General features: G+C 33.0%; 2 protein-coding genes and 1 non-coding gene across 5 annotated transcripts in view; 2 read left to right on the top strand and 1 right to left on the bottom strand.

Annotated features, from left to right (window-relative positions):
* LOC145316438 (uncharacterized) overlaps nucleotides 1-7,611 on the top strand; it is a 73,158-nt gene extending 65,547 nt beyond the window's left edge. The window contains exon 4 of the mRNA XM_080156918.1: nucleotides 4,187-7,611. Coding sequence (XP_080013044.1) covers nucleotides 4,187-4,621 — 435 coding nt within the window. The 3' untranslated portion in view covers nucleotides 4,622-7,611. The remainder of the gene's footprint in view (nucleotides 1-4,186) is intronic.
* Nucleotides 7,612-8,723: 1,112 nt separating this feature from the next.
* LOC145318440 (U4 spliceosomal RNA) lies at nucleotides 8,724-8,864 on the top strand. Its single transcript, XR_013879333.1, has one exon. It is a non-coding gene; the product is annotated as a U4 spliceosomal RNA (small nuclear RNA).
* Nucleotides 8,865-9,520: 656 nt separating this feature from the next.
* Cbp80 (Nuclear cap-binding protein subunit 1) lies at nucleotides 9,521-16,627 on the bottom strand. 3 transcript variants are annotated; one of them, XM_080156921.1, is made up of 10 exons: nucleotides 16,477-16,627; nucleotides 15,572-15,866; nucleotides 15,184-15,333; nucleotides 14,292-14,671; nucleotides 13,817-13,940; nucleotides 12,761-13,042; nucleotides 11,777-12,441; nucleotides 10,929-11,277; nucleotides 10,463-10,613; nucleotides 9,521-10,320 (listed from the first exon to the last, which is right to left on the bottom strand). In XM_080156921.1, the coding sequence occupies exons 1-9, from the start codon at nucleotides 16,533-16,535 to the stop codon at nucleotides 10,512-10,514; spliced, it is 2,406 nt and encodes an 801-aa protein (XP_080013047.1). In that variant the 5' UTR covers nucleotides 16,536-16,627; the 3' UTR covers nucleotides 9,521-10,320; nucleotides 10,463-10,511. The 3 variants fall into 3 exon arrangements, with proteins under 3 accessions (XP_080013047.1, XP_080013046.1, XP_080013045.1); XM_080156920.1 differs by having other exon boundaries at nucleotides 9,521-10,323; XM_080156919.1 differs by having other exon boundaries at nucleotides 9,521-10,342.
* Nucleotides 16,628-16,704: the final 77 nt, after the last annotated feature.

Raw genomic sequence — 16,704 nt, forward strand, 5'->3', positions numbered from 1 at the left:
GCCAATTTGTAGTAGCCCCTATTATTCCACAAACTTTGGCGTGCTCACTAGCCCTATCATTTTTGCACGAAAAGAACCAAAAAAGAATAACTTAGTGCGCGCAAAATGCAATTCAGAAACAGCTTTTTTAGTATTGGGTTCAACTCACTTTTTCATCATTATAGATGGTTAAATATTTATAGAAGAATACTAATAGATTTTTGTATTTAAAGTCATCTAAAAGACCTATTGGGTTGTACTATAGAGCTACGTATGGGTCTTAGGGTGGGGTTTAGGCTATTTTTACGGAAAGGGAGTATATGTAATTGAACAGGGATAGGACAAAAGGCAATCATTTTTATCCCAATAAATTCTTAATATTTCTACTATTATGAAAAGTAGTAAGGTTTTTTGTCTGAAGCTGAAGATTTGAATAACTACTTAACCGATTTTAAAAAAGCTTTACATAGGTCCATGGAAGGTTTTCAAGCCCCTAATAAATAGGAGCGCAGCCTCTAGTATAGGATATAATATTTATCTTTATCTTAACATGTTGTACTGCAACATGATGATGGCGAGTAGATTGGGTTGGTCTTTGTCATTTTAATATGTGTTGTTAACTATAATGGAACTACGGTGAGTCACGCGCAACCACTGAATAAGAGATAGAGAGAGAGAGAGAGAGAGAGAGAGAGAGGTGTTCTATTACAGCAGCATATTGCCTGTTTTCTTAGATGGTTTCCTGAAAGTGTTTGGTCAAGCAAAGAAAAACAGCTCCCCCCCCCCCACATTTAATTTGTGAAGATTGTAAATAAAAGTTTTTCGTTTGCTTGTTTCTTACTTTTGGTAGGTTTAATTGGGGACTGGGTAGTCCAGCCGGGATTAGGTGTAGAAAAAAAACACCTCCCCCATTCTTTTTTTTATTCATTTAGGAGGGATAAGATAGGAAAAGCTGTAAGAATTGCTAATTAAAACTCCATATAAACACTAATGATTAAAAAACAAATTCTATTCGAATTCCTTAGCTTTGTTTCGGGTTATGTTGACTAGGGCCACAACTGACATTAAAGATACATAAAGAGGGCTTATCTGTCATATGACTATATCGACATTTGTATGTTGTTATCAAACCTTCATATAATAGTTGTATTAATTGATTTGTGATTTTTGCGATTTTAAAACACTTTGAGTTTGGACACTTTTGTGAAAGGGATAGGACACCATAAAGAGATGCCAACGGATATATGGATCAAACATATTCAAAAGAAGAAATGTTTGCCTTGCTTTCATGAATTCATTAGCATTTCATATTTATAGAGTTTATAGTCCAAATGAAGCAATGAACAAACAAATTTGGAAACATACATCTAAATTTCTTTGGTCAAGTCCTTCTGGCTATAGATTTAAAGTAGCTAAAAAAAGAATAGAGTTAGATTTTATTGATGGGGGACTTAATATGCTGTTACCAGAACAACAGAGCTTTTCAATCTGGTTAACTAGTTTTTTTAATGTATTAAAACATGCTGAAAAGTACCCAAAATCAAATCTAGCTATAATTCTTGCAAACAAGCATGTTCCAATTTCTTCCATAACTAAAAATTTTGGCTCTAAGACTATTAGAAAGTACAGAACAAAATTCGATTTGCTATATCCAATGCAGGATAAAAAAAACTTCAGAAAACTATGTGTTTTTATGGAAGAATTGGAAAAGAAGCCTTTAACATTTCTTAACTCAACTATCTCAACATCTTATTGGTCTAAAGATATTAAATTTACTAACGCAGAAAATAGAATACTCACTAACTCTAATATTGTTACATTAGCATCAATTATTAAATGCATGCCAATTAAACATAAATTTCTCTATCTTCCTATTATAAACGAAAATTTAAAGCAAACCTTGTCTGGACATAACCAATTATATGAGAAAATAGCAAAAATAGTTAAAAATATATCAAATGAATTTGAGTTTAATACTTTAGAATGTATTTCTTCAAAACAAAGCAAAAACTCAAATAAAACTATCATGACAATGTCATTTAATTCTCCTTCCATTTTTGCCCTTTATTTTAAGCAAATGCACAAGAAAAAGATTTGGTCAGCACATCCTTCTTTGAATTCACGAAAAATTGACAAAAAATGGTTCCCAGACATGGAAAGTTTTAAATATAGTTTTAATATAATACTTAACTTGCCCATAACTATGTATTTTAAGAGTTTTCTTTTTGAACAATTTACTCGTACATTAGTTAGCTCTAACAAACTTTTTAAATGGAATATTATTGAAAGCAATTTATGCAAATCATGCAAAGTTATAAATGACAGTGAGCATGCAATTTTTGAATGCAAGTTTGCAAAATATTTTGCTCACTGTATGGCCACATTTTTGGATAAAATATATAATAATGAATGTCCTGAATTTATCTTTCTAAAAGAAAATTTTTATTTATTTAATATTTATTATGATTGTTTTAAAGGGGATGACTTCACACAAATAACTTTACTTATACTGATAGCAAAAGATAGGGCTTTAAAAGCAAGCAAGGAAGAATGTATTATAAGATGGAATGAGGATAACTTTTTCTCACAAACTTTACTGTTAGCACAATTTACCATAAAACTACTTAATTCCATCGGATTAAATTACAGTTTAGTAACTAATTTTATAGATTTTGTTTTAGAATATAAGGACAATACAAAGTATTTTAGCTGTTAGATAACGTCCGATCTCCATTGTTTTAAAAAAAGTAATATGAAATCAATATAAATCAAAATATAACATTATGTTTTAACATGTATATATATAAATATGTTTATAATATGTAATATTATCATATTTGATTTGTCTATGATTTGTTTAATAAGAAGAATAAATCATTTAAAACACAACACACTCAATGGTTACACCTTTTTAGTATTATTATTTATTGTTATTTTGCTTACTTAATTATATACTATCTTAATTGGAGAATTTTAATACACCAAAACAAAAAAAACCCATAAATGGTGGTTATAATTAACCTAATTTCGATCCTTACACTCAATAATTTTTAGATATCAAGAGTAAAAGTTTTTGTTTATTTATTTCACATCCATTATCCTATCTCTTTCTTTAAATCTATATACCAAAAATGAAGCAGATTTTATTGCCAAATAAAATTTTCGTCAAACAATACAAATGACCAATGATAGATAGGCCAGTATACATTTTACCCTTGGTTAATAAAAGTGTATACTGGCCTATCATTGGTCATTTTTATTGTATGACATCATTTTTTAGTAGGCACAATAAGCTGCTTCACCAATGATTTTCTGTTTCGGCATGTTTAAATAGAAGTGAGAGATATAACTGTCTGACCCCAGTCCTTGCTGAAATAATTACATATAAAATTATTTTATAAAAGTTATTCAATTCTACTCAAATTAATAGCAAAAAATCTATGATTTCATTATATATATGCTAAAAATTAGGTATCCGTATTAAATTTTCTTTTATATTATTGGCCATATTTGATTTAAATTATTTGAACGAAACTAATTCATTTACAGTGCATTGGCAATGGATTTATTATTACATGGATCATACAACAGATTTTCTCGTTCTCCAATGAAGTGAAACTAGCAGCGGGTTAAAATAACGTTACCCCTCATCAACCCACTTAATCCGAACCCTTCCCTTCCTACTGGATGAACGAACTGAACAATAAATGAGTTTCATATTTGCAATCTACAATTTTCCGCTGTCATATAATATCCACGTATATTCTATATCCATTTCAGTGGCCAATCCCATTCTGTTTAAGTGTTAGTTTGTGTGTGTGTGTATGTGTGTGTGTTTGGGCAGTTCATCATTTTACAGCTAACAAAGGACGTTAAAAGTGATAAGTATATTCATGTACATACAATGAGACAATAAAAAGTCATGTTAAATTTGGGAAAAAATGAATATATCATTGTTTTTCCCTTTTTTGGCAATTGCTTTTGAATAAGCTATGAATAAAAATAATAATTCATTTTCGGCGTGAAATGTAGCGCTTCTCTTGCCCGTGCATTACACAAATTTTAAGAGCAGGGGAATGCCTTTGTTTTAACGCGTAGTCCGTTATGACTTCTAGACAAATTTTGTCAGATCAAAGGGTTGGATTTTCTTTACACACTGTAGTTTTATTATTAAAATGAACATTTCTAATTTTTTCCTTTTTTTCAGGGCCACACATTGTTCCAGACCCATGACAACCTGGAGCACCTGGCCATGATGAGCAGGATCCTCGGCGACATTCCCGCTCACATGATCCGCCGCACCAAGACCAGCTTCTACCGGTCGGGCCGCCTGACCTGGGACTGGACGGCGCCGGCCGCCCGGTACGCGTCACAACACTGCCGTCCGCTGGCCCAGTACCGGCGCTGCGGTCACAGCAGCCTGCAGGGCCAGGAAGAGACTATGATGTTGGATCTTGTTGCCAGAATGTTGGAGTATGATCCGGCCTCCAGGCTGGCCCTTCACCAGGTTCTCAAACATCCATTCCTGGACAGATCAGGCAGTAATAGTGTGAGTAGTGCACCTTCATATTCATATTCACCTGCTGCAGTAGGCTGCAAGATTGAAGAGGTATCCAAGCATATACTCAGGCTACAGATTTAAATTTGGCGGGAACTAGAAACAAAATGGCGACGACTTGGTGAACTCCTAAAAACACTAGACTGTAAAGTTAAACTCATCATATGAATACGAGAAAGAAATGAAGAGCGAGTGTGTTTGTATGTTATATTTTTGTGTAGAACAAACTCAAAATATTCAAACAGATAAATTAATATTTGTGATTATGCAATGTATTGAGCTGCTGTACTTGTTTTTATTGCAAGCTTTTACACCAGGGCGTACACAGGGGGGGGGGGTGTTACACCCCTCTTCAACTTATAGTTTAATTTTCTTATTTACACAATCTTCAACTTTCAACAATCCCAAAGGCATGGGCTAACAAAACTGGTTTTAATATTATGATTGTAATTTTAATCTAATCCAGCGGATATTATTCGGTTTCGAAGCAATACTAGAAAAATTAAACTGTGCCTTTAAAATTCCTGTGCACGCGCCTGTTTTTCAATTTAAACTTTATTAACAGGACTGTAAAAGTTTAGAATATTTCATTTACAGCATCTCATACTTTTCGCAATACTCAATGCTTCCATTTTTGTATAATTTTAACATAATTTTAGTAGTCTAAAACAAAATTCAGTCAAATTAATGAAATAATTATATGTAGTCAGATGTAACTTCTTTTTATAACGTTAAAGTTTTTCAAATTGGTAAAATTCTTTATTTGGTAAGTGAGTTACTAACTTATCCCCCTCCTCTAAAAGATAATTTTTTTATCACGTTTCTTTAGCTGCCCAAAGACGTCTGGAGCTCTCAAAAGCCAACTTGAAATGGCCTAGAAACTGCATTTTTTTCTTCATAATTTATGTGCTGGTTGGGTGGGAGGAGGAAAATATATGATTCACTTGCCAAATGATGGAGAGTGCCTGTCATACAATTTTTATAAATATAATTTTAAATCTTTCCTTATAAATTTGATGGTAAGTCTGTCATTTAAAACTATTTTCAGGCAAATAAGAAAATAAAACCCCCTCTTTTTTAGAAAACTTTAATTTTTTAATTTGCTTGAGAATGTTTTTCATTCAATAAGTATATATTTTGTCTAAATAACGATCAAAGTGGCATTAAATGGTACTGAAACTATCATTTATTATGAGCTATACCAGACAAAATCGAAGTTTTTTAGAGTGCCTATAAAAATGACGTCATATTGGCCAACCATTGGCCTTTTAAAATGTATACTGGCCTGTCATTGGCAATTTATTCTGTGTATTGGCCTACTATTGGTAATTTGTATTGTATGACGTCGTTTTTATAGGCACTATAGAGAGCTTTGACAAAATCCTCTAATTTTATATGTAACACAATGTAATTCAGTTCTTTCAGATTATTTCCCCCGTCATTTCATTACATGTATCAAATATAGTTAAATATAAATATATAAATGTGGCTCTTTATAGTGCCTTTAAAAAAAGACGACGTCATACACTAAAAATAAACAATGATAGGCCAATAACTAAATTTCCAATGGCAGGCCAGAATACATTTTAAATGACCAATAGTAGGCCAGTATGACGTAATTTGTTATAGGCACTATGAAAACTTTGATATAAATTGACCCTAAAATAAACTTAAATAACAATTAAATAAACATATTATTATTATTATATGATTTTCCAATACTCATTTATTTTGGCAGATTTTTTTACAATATATTCAATTTTTCACTTTTTCTTAGTCAAAGTCCTTACCCATCCCTTATAACAAACATAATCTGTGGCCTAAAAACAAAGTTCAAATTAATTCAGCCTAATTTTTAATACCTATTTAAAAATAAATTTGATTGTTAGATAGGGCTTTGATTATAAATGTAATATCTTTCAATAGTTTAATATCTAACTTTAAAAGATCACAATTTCCCTATTTTTTTATTTGCCGCTAAGATTAACCAATAACGTATCGCTCTGTCGAAAGATCAACCAATAATACACTGGTATTTGATAAGGAGACAAAGGATTGGTTCATTTCAGCGGCAAATTCAAAGTTGTGTCATTACTTTATGTATGTAATATGTATACAATACAAGGAATAGTCAGATGGAATAGTAATTAATATTTACTTATTAAATTTCAGTAAATATTAATTTATATTCCATTCAATGATTCACTTATCCCTTATTCCCGTAAATATTTCATTTTTAAATATCCGACCCAAAATAAAGAACTAAAATAACTCCCAGACGTTACCGTGCAAACTCGGTGATTATTTAAATAAAAAAAAGAGCTCAAAACATAATTTTTATACTCAAAACTTTAGTTAATTTCTACTGTTATTCTAGTCAATAGTTTGGTGCTAAAGTTACTTAGACATTTTAACATTAAAATTTAAATTTAAATTCTGGACTTTTCATATTTTCTTTGAATCAAGTCGGAAGGCTACTACGTACGGCCAAACGGCTTACAATAGCAATGTATTAGAACTGGTTCTATAATGCCTGCAATAAATCTGGAACGGTAAAAAGACCTTATAATGCACATTAGGCGGAACACAAACGCTCTTACGCGCTTTTTCTACTACCGCGCGCTTCCTGTGGATTGTTGTGTCTAATTTTAGATTTTTGTAGGCCTTGCAGAACTAGTTATTGCAAATGTACACGCTGTATAGTCAGTGTGTTGGCCTAAATAGCAGACTTGAAGCTTTTTATAGTGCCTATAAAAAAAGTCATACTGGCCTACCATTGGTCAATTAAATGTATACTGACCTGCCATTGGTAATTTAGTATGTGTATTTGACTATGATTGGTCATTTTTATTGAATGACGTCATTTTTAATTGGCACTAGGTATAAACAGCTTCAGCAGGCTGCAAGGTTTAAAAAATCACCTTTCTTCATATTTCCGACTTGATATTATCTTTAAATAATAAACTTATGTATACTGTACAACTATATTGTGAAGATTTTATATCTAATTCATACATTTTTTACTTTTATATTAATGAGTATTTTAATAGTAAAATATACATTACATACATTAATTTTTTTTGTTATTTTTTCTATTAAAAGTGTAAATTACATATCTTCATAAAAGATCTGATGGAATGGACGGGTTAAGGTAGGGTTCAAAGCCATTACGTCGCTATTACAAAATTTTACGAAGGCTCAATTAGCATGCTAAGGCAGATTTTCTGTCCAGTTTCATCATTAATCCTGAAATTTTCATTGTCCGCTCAAAAGTTTTAAAGACTAACTTGCTCAAATTTCTGTGTTTTAGATGGTTATTGAAACTTGGGGGTGCCTATACAGCATTTAGGAAATAGTACCTTTCCATGTAAATGGGGTAAAATTCACACTCCATTCATTCTCCCCCTATTTGAATTACCCCTATTAATATTAATACCCTGCCTCCCTCACAAAAATAAAAAGCTTAGACGTCCTTGTGGTGGAGACAGATCTGGAGGGTGGGGGGAAAATATCCCCCCTAGAACCATTAAAGTAATTTTAAAGTTAAATTTCTTTTTGCTTATGTTTTTCATTTCTAGAGTATTTAGCTGTGTAAGGTTTCGTGATTATTTAATCAAATATACTTTATTTATTTATGTCTATAATTCCCTTATTTAGAATTTAAAACTAAAAGCTACTCATTTGTTTTAAAAGACTAAAAGAAATCAAAAAATCCAATCGTAAAAAATATTGTCGCATATTTATAATCGAGTATATGAAGTAAATCAAATTATATGTATATTTATAATCAAAATACTTTAAATTAACTTTACTGAGTCCAATCCTTAAAAGATAAGAAGCAACAAATAACAGAATTATTAAGCTTGCTAAACAATTTAGTTTCATTACTGTTAGAGCGGGTATTAGCTTAAAAATGCGTTATTAACAAATCGAGAAGTGGCAAAATCGCGAAAACCTATTATATGTAGTTAAAAATTTTGCCGCCAGGTGTCTACTTTTTAAATTTTATTACCCAACAAACATCAATTATGTTAACTTTAAACACCAAACACATACAAATTAGAAAATTTATATCTAATTGAACTGGTTTGTAAGAATTATTTCCTAAAAAGACTTTTAAATTGAAAAAAGCAGTGTAAATTTAAAAACTATATTAATTGGACCTTGAAATGTAGCTGTACAAGGTAACTTTGCGCAGTGGCGATACAGTAACCAATGATCGAATAGAGAGGTGCTGTTATTGCTAGTTGAAAACTATAACCAATACCCCGCCCTGGAGACGTGAAATATCGTCACCTGAGGCAATTTCTGAAGGCTCTTACGGGAGCAAATAATCCATCTAATCAACCAAACTTTTAACACTTTGGGATAATGTTGGCTGCATGATAATTTTAAATTGGCGACTCCACGAAATATATCTGCACTTGGTAAAAAAATAATAAGGGAGGAAGGAGACATTAAGTTAGTACCCAAGGTTTTAAACTTACGTTGGGGACTGAAAAACGCTAGTTTTAGAAGTAATGCTACTCTATAATTCGAAATGGCTGTCCGTATTGGGGTAAACTTTAAGTTCTCGGTTGCTATTTAAGATTGACTGTATAATTTCTTGTCAACATTCCAATCGAGAGGAAGAGCATAATAATCAAGTAATAATCATAATTCCATTGCAGTCAGACTGCTCTGAAACAGCCTTTTTCTTTATTAACCAATTTTCACATTTCTCCTCGTGATTTTGGGGACGACGCTTCGTATTAAAGACGACCTATTGATCTGCCCCCCATTTATTATTGTAGATTTATTTCGCTTGTCGGCTTTACCTTATTCCTAATAAAACAAAATGGATATTAATACTTTTTGATATTGATTATAGAGTTGCTACGCAATCTAGATTGTACCCAATCTTTAGAAGATTCATCAGGCTAAGTTTAAAATCAATAGGACAATTTTTTCGATAAGAACTAACTAACACAATAAAGGATAACATTCAAGTAATAAATAATATTTATTTAACAATCTCTATTGAACAACAATAATATGGTTAGTGCATTATCATTTTACATTAGGAGATTTTGAAATATTGAAGAAAATAACAACAAACTTTGGGTAGGTAGGTAGGTATTTAATTTATGAGATATAGGTATTCAAGAAAAGTATTCAATCAAAAGATAATCTAGGTAGGTAAGTTTTGATGTTAAAATTTCTAGTTTGGTAACTAGTTTAATACTTTAGAATTATTAACTTAAATATGTGTTATTTTTTAAAAACTAGGAATTAAACATTAGTTTTTATATGCTTATAACGTATGACCAAGATAAAATAAGAATCTGATATAAATACCCTTTCATGAATCTATTTCATTGATATACCTAATTCTAATGCATTTATTTTCAAAAAAGTGTTCTAATGAAATATGCCAAAATTAAGTAGGTAGTTATTTATTACAACGTTTTATAGACAGGTTTCCGCAGATATTAAATTTTAAAGATTAGAACCAGTTTTATGATTTTTACTTTAATATTCATGGAACATTGTCTGTACTACGATGCTAAACATGATATTCTAGAAGGGCTAAAAACCTGTTCAAATCCAGCGGATGTTGACCGGTTTCGAAGCCATAATGGAAAAAATATTCCGGAACCGCATCACACATAGGTAGGTTTCACACAATTGTTATCAATAAAATCTTCTTAGAAAAAAATATGAAAATATAATTTTCTATGTACATTTACAACATTGTACATAAGAGTTTATTTAAAATATTTTTTAAAAATATGTATTTTACTCTGCTTTTAAATCCAGTCAAGACTATTAGAATATTTTAAAAAACGATTGGTCTCTAACGGTTTAACTAAGCAACTTAAAATAAAATAACGAAAAAAGCTGTCTAATTTAAGATCAACTAAAAGGTCTTGATAAACATTTAACAAGCAAAGTGAAATCCAAAAACGTAAATACAAACATTGTTATTATTTGTTTACATTCTGAGGGCAACAAACTGATGGAACACATCCAGAATATTTGGATCCAGATCCTGTGTAAAGAGAAGTGTCTCCAGGGTTGTGCTGTACTTCTCTACCTGAAATAATAAAGAATAAATTAGTGATTTTCAGTGTAGATTTATCACATTTGCTCAATTATCTTTAAATAAAGGAAGATACATGGAATAGTTATTTCTCGCATCGTATTATAAACAGCATTCCGCGGATATGAAATGTACTATTTTAAGATAAAAACCAATTTTATATTAGTAGAAAACTGGATTTAATATGATGCTAGACATAATTTTAAGTTCTAATCCACCGGATATTAATATGTTTCGAAGTGATAAAAAAATTCTGGTATTTGGACCCCCGAAAATATATATATCCCCCAGGCCCTTTCGATAGTATACCTGTTCATGATGAAGCATAAAAATTTGATGAAGCCTGCCCACCGTCCAATAGAACCAGGGTGTCTTAAAATCCACAGCATCAGTGTCGCACCTCACCAGGTGCTCAGACAAGATCATGATAAACCTCTGGAAGATGATCAAGAACAAGTTCTTCTGATCCGCCTGCGCGGCCTCCAGCTTGTCCTCCAACTTCTCGACCTGATCCTCGGTGGGTTTCTCGGCTGGTTTGTTCTTCCTGCGGCCGCGGGACTCGTCCTCGCTGTCCGAGGAGTCACTGTCGCTGTATTCTATTGCTTTTCTTGCCTCGCTGGCATCCTTCTGTAGTTTTGCTACATGTTTGTTCATTTTCCTACAAAATAAGACAGATTTAATAATACAACTAAGGGCTAACCTTAAACTACAAGAGAAAATCTCCTGTTTTGTTTCAAAATTATCAATAAAATTAAGGGAACAAGGATGACAACATCCATAAAAGCGAAGCACTGAAACGGTAGGACAAACGGACATTAACACTTGAATAGTGTCAGAACTGAATAATCATAATATAAATTCATAAGGGTCAAAGCAAAATTGTAAGTAAATTTGTTAAAAAACTGCTTGATACAGGATAATGTTTATGGACATACTTACATTTTAAGGACTTAATTATAGAGTTGCTTCGCTTATTACATTATACTTTGTTGTCCCAGGAATCAATATACCAAAAATCAGATCAATCAGATGATTAGTTCACATAAAAATTTGTTGTTAAAAAAGTAAAAAAATCAACATGTTTAAAATGTTTAAAAACTGAATCTTGTGCAGAATTTACACCCCTGAGTGTAAACTAAACTAAAAGTAACTTGTACCTGATAGTTAAATGCACAATTTCCCAGATGTAACACTTGGAGAACTCTGGCACCATCTCCTTGCTGAAGACCCAGTTGGCCACGGCGGCACACTCAACTATCTGGGTCTTCAACAGCTTGTCAATAAGCACCACCAACATCTGTTGTTGTGTCCGCCAGAGATCCACAACACTGCGCAGAATACAAATCTGCGCCTCCTCTGTGTTGCCCAGAGCCTTTAACACCGAGTAGAACTTTGCAATGGCGGCAAAGGAATGAGAGAACGACTTCTGGCCCAAGAACAGCAGGGTCTGCGTGAAGACCTCTATTTTGACAGGGTTATACACGTTGTCCTCCATGTCTTCCTCTGCCATGGGTGGATCAAGCTCCTGTTTCAGCAAGGCCAGCACTTCTTCTGATGTACACTTGCGCTTGATAGCAGCAATCAAGTGCTCAGAAGCCCGGACCTCAACACTGCCGGCATAGGGACCATCTGCAGCATATTTGAAGTTAGGGATCGGTTTGTCCGGCAGAAAGACGGCGAATGTCTCGGGAACAATGTCGACAACACGCTGGTGATAAGACAGACGGAGGCACTTCAGTAGGACCTCACGGATGAATTTGGCCTTTGGTTCCTCTGGATCCTGGGTCAGAGAATCCTCCCAGTCATCCCAACTCCAACGAAACTGAAAAATTGAACATTTTAACTTTGAAAGAGTAAATATTTTAACTTGTATAATATTTTTTTTTACGTAGTATATCATAACTTCTGTTTGTTACGTAAAATAACGAGAATAATACCTAATAAGTTTGTGTTTTTCAAAGAAGCTTCATTTATCCTTGACACATTTTTACTTTTTGAAGGTTGTGTTAATAGAATTCCAACCAACTTAAACAAGCAAAATTGTCTTGAAAAAAAATCATTATTTTCATTTTAATACATGTCAAGATTTTTAGGTATGCTTAAAGTTTTGTTAAATTAAAATAGCTAATTTCAAGAAATACCTGGAAATTAGAGAGATGATAGGAGAACCAGTTAACAAATCTATCAAAGCAAGTCTTGTTCATGCCATCAATTCTCTCATACAACAACTCTGTGGCCTGGGCTAGAACCTGCGGCATAGTGCTGGGCTGCAGCTTGCACAGCTCTATCATGATGGACCCGTAGGCAATCTCTAGACACAGAGGGTTGGGCAGACGGAATATTTCTCCGAACATTACTTCAACAATTATGTATTCCAGTGGGATTTTATTCTTCAAAGGATAGCTCAGCAGCTGTGCTGCACATTCCTGTTTGGTTTCAAGATTTGAGTATTATTTTTAAAACGAGTTATAAACACAGAGAGGGTGGGGACATTGGGCTGTTTATTACACTAGTCCCTAAAGTATTACAATAACGTTTTCTTATTCGTTGGCTTAACAACCTTGGGAACTTTGATTGGTTGGTGCATTTAGTCAGGTGACCAAACGTTTCAACTACTGTTTGTAATCTAAAGAAGGATTACTTTTGCGTATCATCAATTAGGATGTACAATTTATCGGCCATAGTCTTATCCCTTAGATCCATGAGAAATCATCTTAACACAAAAAGAAAGTCACATTAATGGTAGTTGCTTTGTTAAAATGGGAACAGTAATAAAACGGTGCACAAACTTCCAAAATCATTTTTACTATTTTGCAACCAACTTAACAAATCCCTTTATCTTGTAATTCATACATTTCAGCTCTCAAAAAATAATAGATCATGATGAAACGTGCCAAACTAATTCAAAGCAGAGAGAGAGGGGAAAATGGACTGTTTATTAAACTGATCCCAAAAGTTTTATACTAACGCTTTCTTATTCGTTGGACTTTGTGAATTTTGAGTGGTTGATTCATTAATTGTGTACAAACGTTTTAAAACCAATTTGAATCTACAAGAGGAATAACTTCGTGGGATGTACATCAATTTATCGGCCATTGTCTTATCCCTTTGATCCCTGAATTCAAAGTGAGATAACGGATAAAGCTATTAGTATTCATGATTCATATTAATCTTAATTTCCAATAAACTCTAAAACTTTCCTTTCGCTCCAGATGGTTCGACATGAGAATATGTCTGAGTTGTTCTTCAATGAGCCATCTCTCAATACTGTGTTGACCAGGAAGAATTGGTCCCTCAGGACAATCTGTGTAATCAAACATTCTAAAACAGAACAAAGGGTAAATATAAAAAAGATTAAAGAATAAACTACCTAATGAAAAATGTAGGTAGTTAAACAAGAAAAGTTTTTTCTTAAAATATGCCAATCCTATTATATAAAAGTAGTACGAGTTTTTTGTCTGAAGCCTAAGATATCAAGAGTAAATGAACCGATTGGGTCCTCTATTTTAGGTGATCTTTACATAGGTCCTGTGATTGTTTTAGACTATTCTATTTTTAGATTTAAGTCTCAGAATGGTTAAGTAATTTTTCTCTGTCCCTTCTAATACACCGTCCCTAGATGCCATGGGCAGGCATGGCCACTAGTGTTAAAATATTTTCTTATGTTGTTACCTGAATATGACAGTAGGGAGTGGATATAGGGTGCTAGGATGATGTGGGGGTGGCACCAGACTTGGCAAATTATGCTGCAGCGCCTCACTCAGCGTAGAATCAAACGCCAGGTACGGACGAATAATATGTTTCTCAATCCACATATCCGACCTCAGACGTTTAATCTGCTGCCACAAACAGTCCAGATACTCCTCCTGCGGATGCGGATGGTCGGATTTGAATACTCGCAAGGCGTTGTGGTGGATCTTTTTTCTGCGCTTGATGTATCCCTCCAAACTGCCCAGCATTCTGTCAAGCTCACTCTCTTTCTTCTCGTATAATTCTCTGCCCACCCATGGTAAGGCAGAAAGAACAGTGTAGGCAAACCAGTCTCTTCGCACCTACACACACAAAATTATAAGCCAGGAGTCCTTCATAGTAATGAATGAGGACCAAACTTAAATATGTTGATTTAAGACGAAATTGCTGAACGTTACATACATAATTAAGAGTTTATATTTGTTATTGTCTGACTTATTTTTTTGTTTTTATTAGTTTGTGTTTAAAATAGGAACTTATTTTCCCGTATTACTTCGAGACCGGTGGATTATAACTGGTTCTCAGTCCTACTGAAAAATTATGTCTAGCACCGCATATTATCCAGTTTTCTACGAATATAAAAATGTACAATCATAGGATTAAAACCATTTTTTATAGCCGGTGCCTTGGGCATTAGGGACAAAAAAACTGGTTCGCATTTTATAATTGTACATTTTATATCCGCGGAAAGCTGTTTATAAATTGCGAGAAATAACTATTATCACAGCGTTAAGTAAAACAAGATATCATTTAAATATAGTATTTTTTTTACTTAATCTGCTATCAAAAAAGGTAAGAAAATGTTGTTCTAAACCTGTGGTACTCCTTCCTCCAGGGCAGCGTCCACAAAATTGTCCAGCAGCTGGAGCAGAGATCCTGCAGACACCACGTGACAGTTTACCAGATCAGACATGAACCTTAGCAGAAATCTGGCGTCCGACCAACGAAAGCTTTTCAATGCATCCTAAAACATTGAAATATTGATTTAAAATATTGCCTCTATGATTATTGATTAATGTAATCTATCCCCTTTCCTTTTTGACAAATGTTTATTATAAAAACCAAAATAGAAATTCAATAAATGATAGTTTTTTTTCCTTATGAGGGTTTACCATGTATATTGTACAATTGTATATGCTCAAAAGAATTTTAAGAAGATAAAATGTTAATTTTTTCCCTTATAAAAATCTACAAATAAATACCTTAGTTGATTTGACCAGAAGTTCAACACATTCACCCCCAAAGTTATAATTCTTGGTGTTTAACAATCCTATGAGAGTTGTGTAAATAGTACACTTGTCGGGCAACTTCATTGCGCACTCAACAAGAATCTTTAATATCTTGCTCTTATACGTCGACAGATCAGCCTCCAGTACACTGGCCAGACCCTCCAGGTTGCTCTCCAAGGAGGAGGTGCTCTTCTCTCCTACCCTGAGGATCAAGGACTCCAATCTGTCCTCAATTTCCATGTGCTCATTGGTCCTTCTCTTTTTAGACCTAAATATTTATAGTTAGTGTCCAGAGAGATAGAGGGGACAATGAACTATTAATTACGCTATTCCCCAAAGTTTTATAACGTTTTCTTATTCATTGGCTTAACAATTTTTGGGACTTTGGTGAATTTTGATTGGTTCAATAGTTATTAGTTAAATTAAGTGTTCAAACGTTTCAACCACTAATTTTTAACTACAGAAGGGGTAATTTTGTGTATTGTCTTTGTGGGTGTGCAATGTGCATCAATTTATCAGCCGTTGTCTTATCCCTTTTAGATCAACGATCATAAATTAAAATGCTAAAAAGACTTACGTAAAAACATATCAAAATAGCTGCTGCATAAGATTAGTTATTTATCGCATCGTATTATTAACAGCTTTCTGCGGATATAAAATTGCATAATATTAAGATTAAAATCAGTTTTTTTTTAACCCAGAGATACCAAACTCACGGGCTTAAAAAAATGGTTTTAGTCTTATGATTGTACATTTTTATATTAGAAGAAAACTGGATATAATATGATGCTACACATAAATTTTCAGTATGGCTGAGAACCGGTTCTAATCCACCGATTATTAATCGGTTTCAAAGAGATACTGGAATAATAAAAAACCTGTATCCATTTCCTTCTTCATCATCATATCCTCTTTTCCTGCGGTGATGGTGAGACATTTTTTATATTTCTTATTTACAATTTCTGAAAGTAACATCACAACTGTTTTATCTGATTGAATATTTATACATACACTGAAAGAATTACAGTACCTACGGAAATATAACATGGTTAAGTAGGTAAATAAAAAACAAAACATTTATAACAATAAGATTGGTTTACCCTCGT

Source organism: Acartia tonsa, chromosome 4, assembly GCF_053477335.1.
Source record: "Acartia tonsa isolate MP-2025a chromosome 4, ASM5347733v1, whole genome shotgun sequence".
NCBI lineage: Eukaryota > Metazoa > Arthropoda > Copepoda > Calanoida > Acartiidae > Acartia > Acartia tonsa.

Coding starts and splice junctions, on each gene's coding strand:
- Cbp80 (XM_080156921.1), bottom strand. CDS start 16,535: ATGTCTCACCATCACCGCAGGAAAAGAGGATATGATGATGAAGAAGGA. Junction 14,672..15,183: donor TGGAGGAAGGAGTACCACAG/GTTTAGAACAAC, acceptor TTGTGTGTGTAG/GTGCGAAGAGACTGGTTTGC. Junction 13,941..14,291: donor CTCCCTACTGTCATATTCAG/GTAACAACATAA, acceptor GTTCTGTTTTAG/AATGTTTGATTACACAGATT.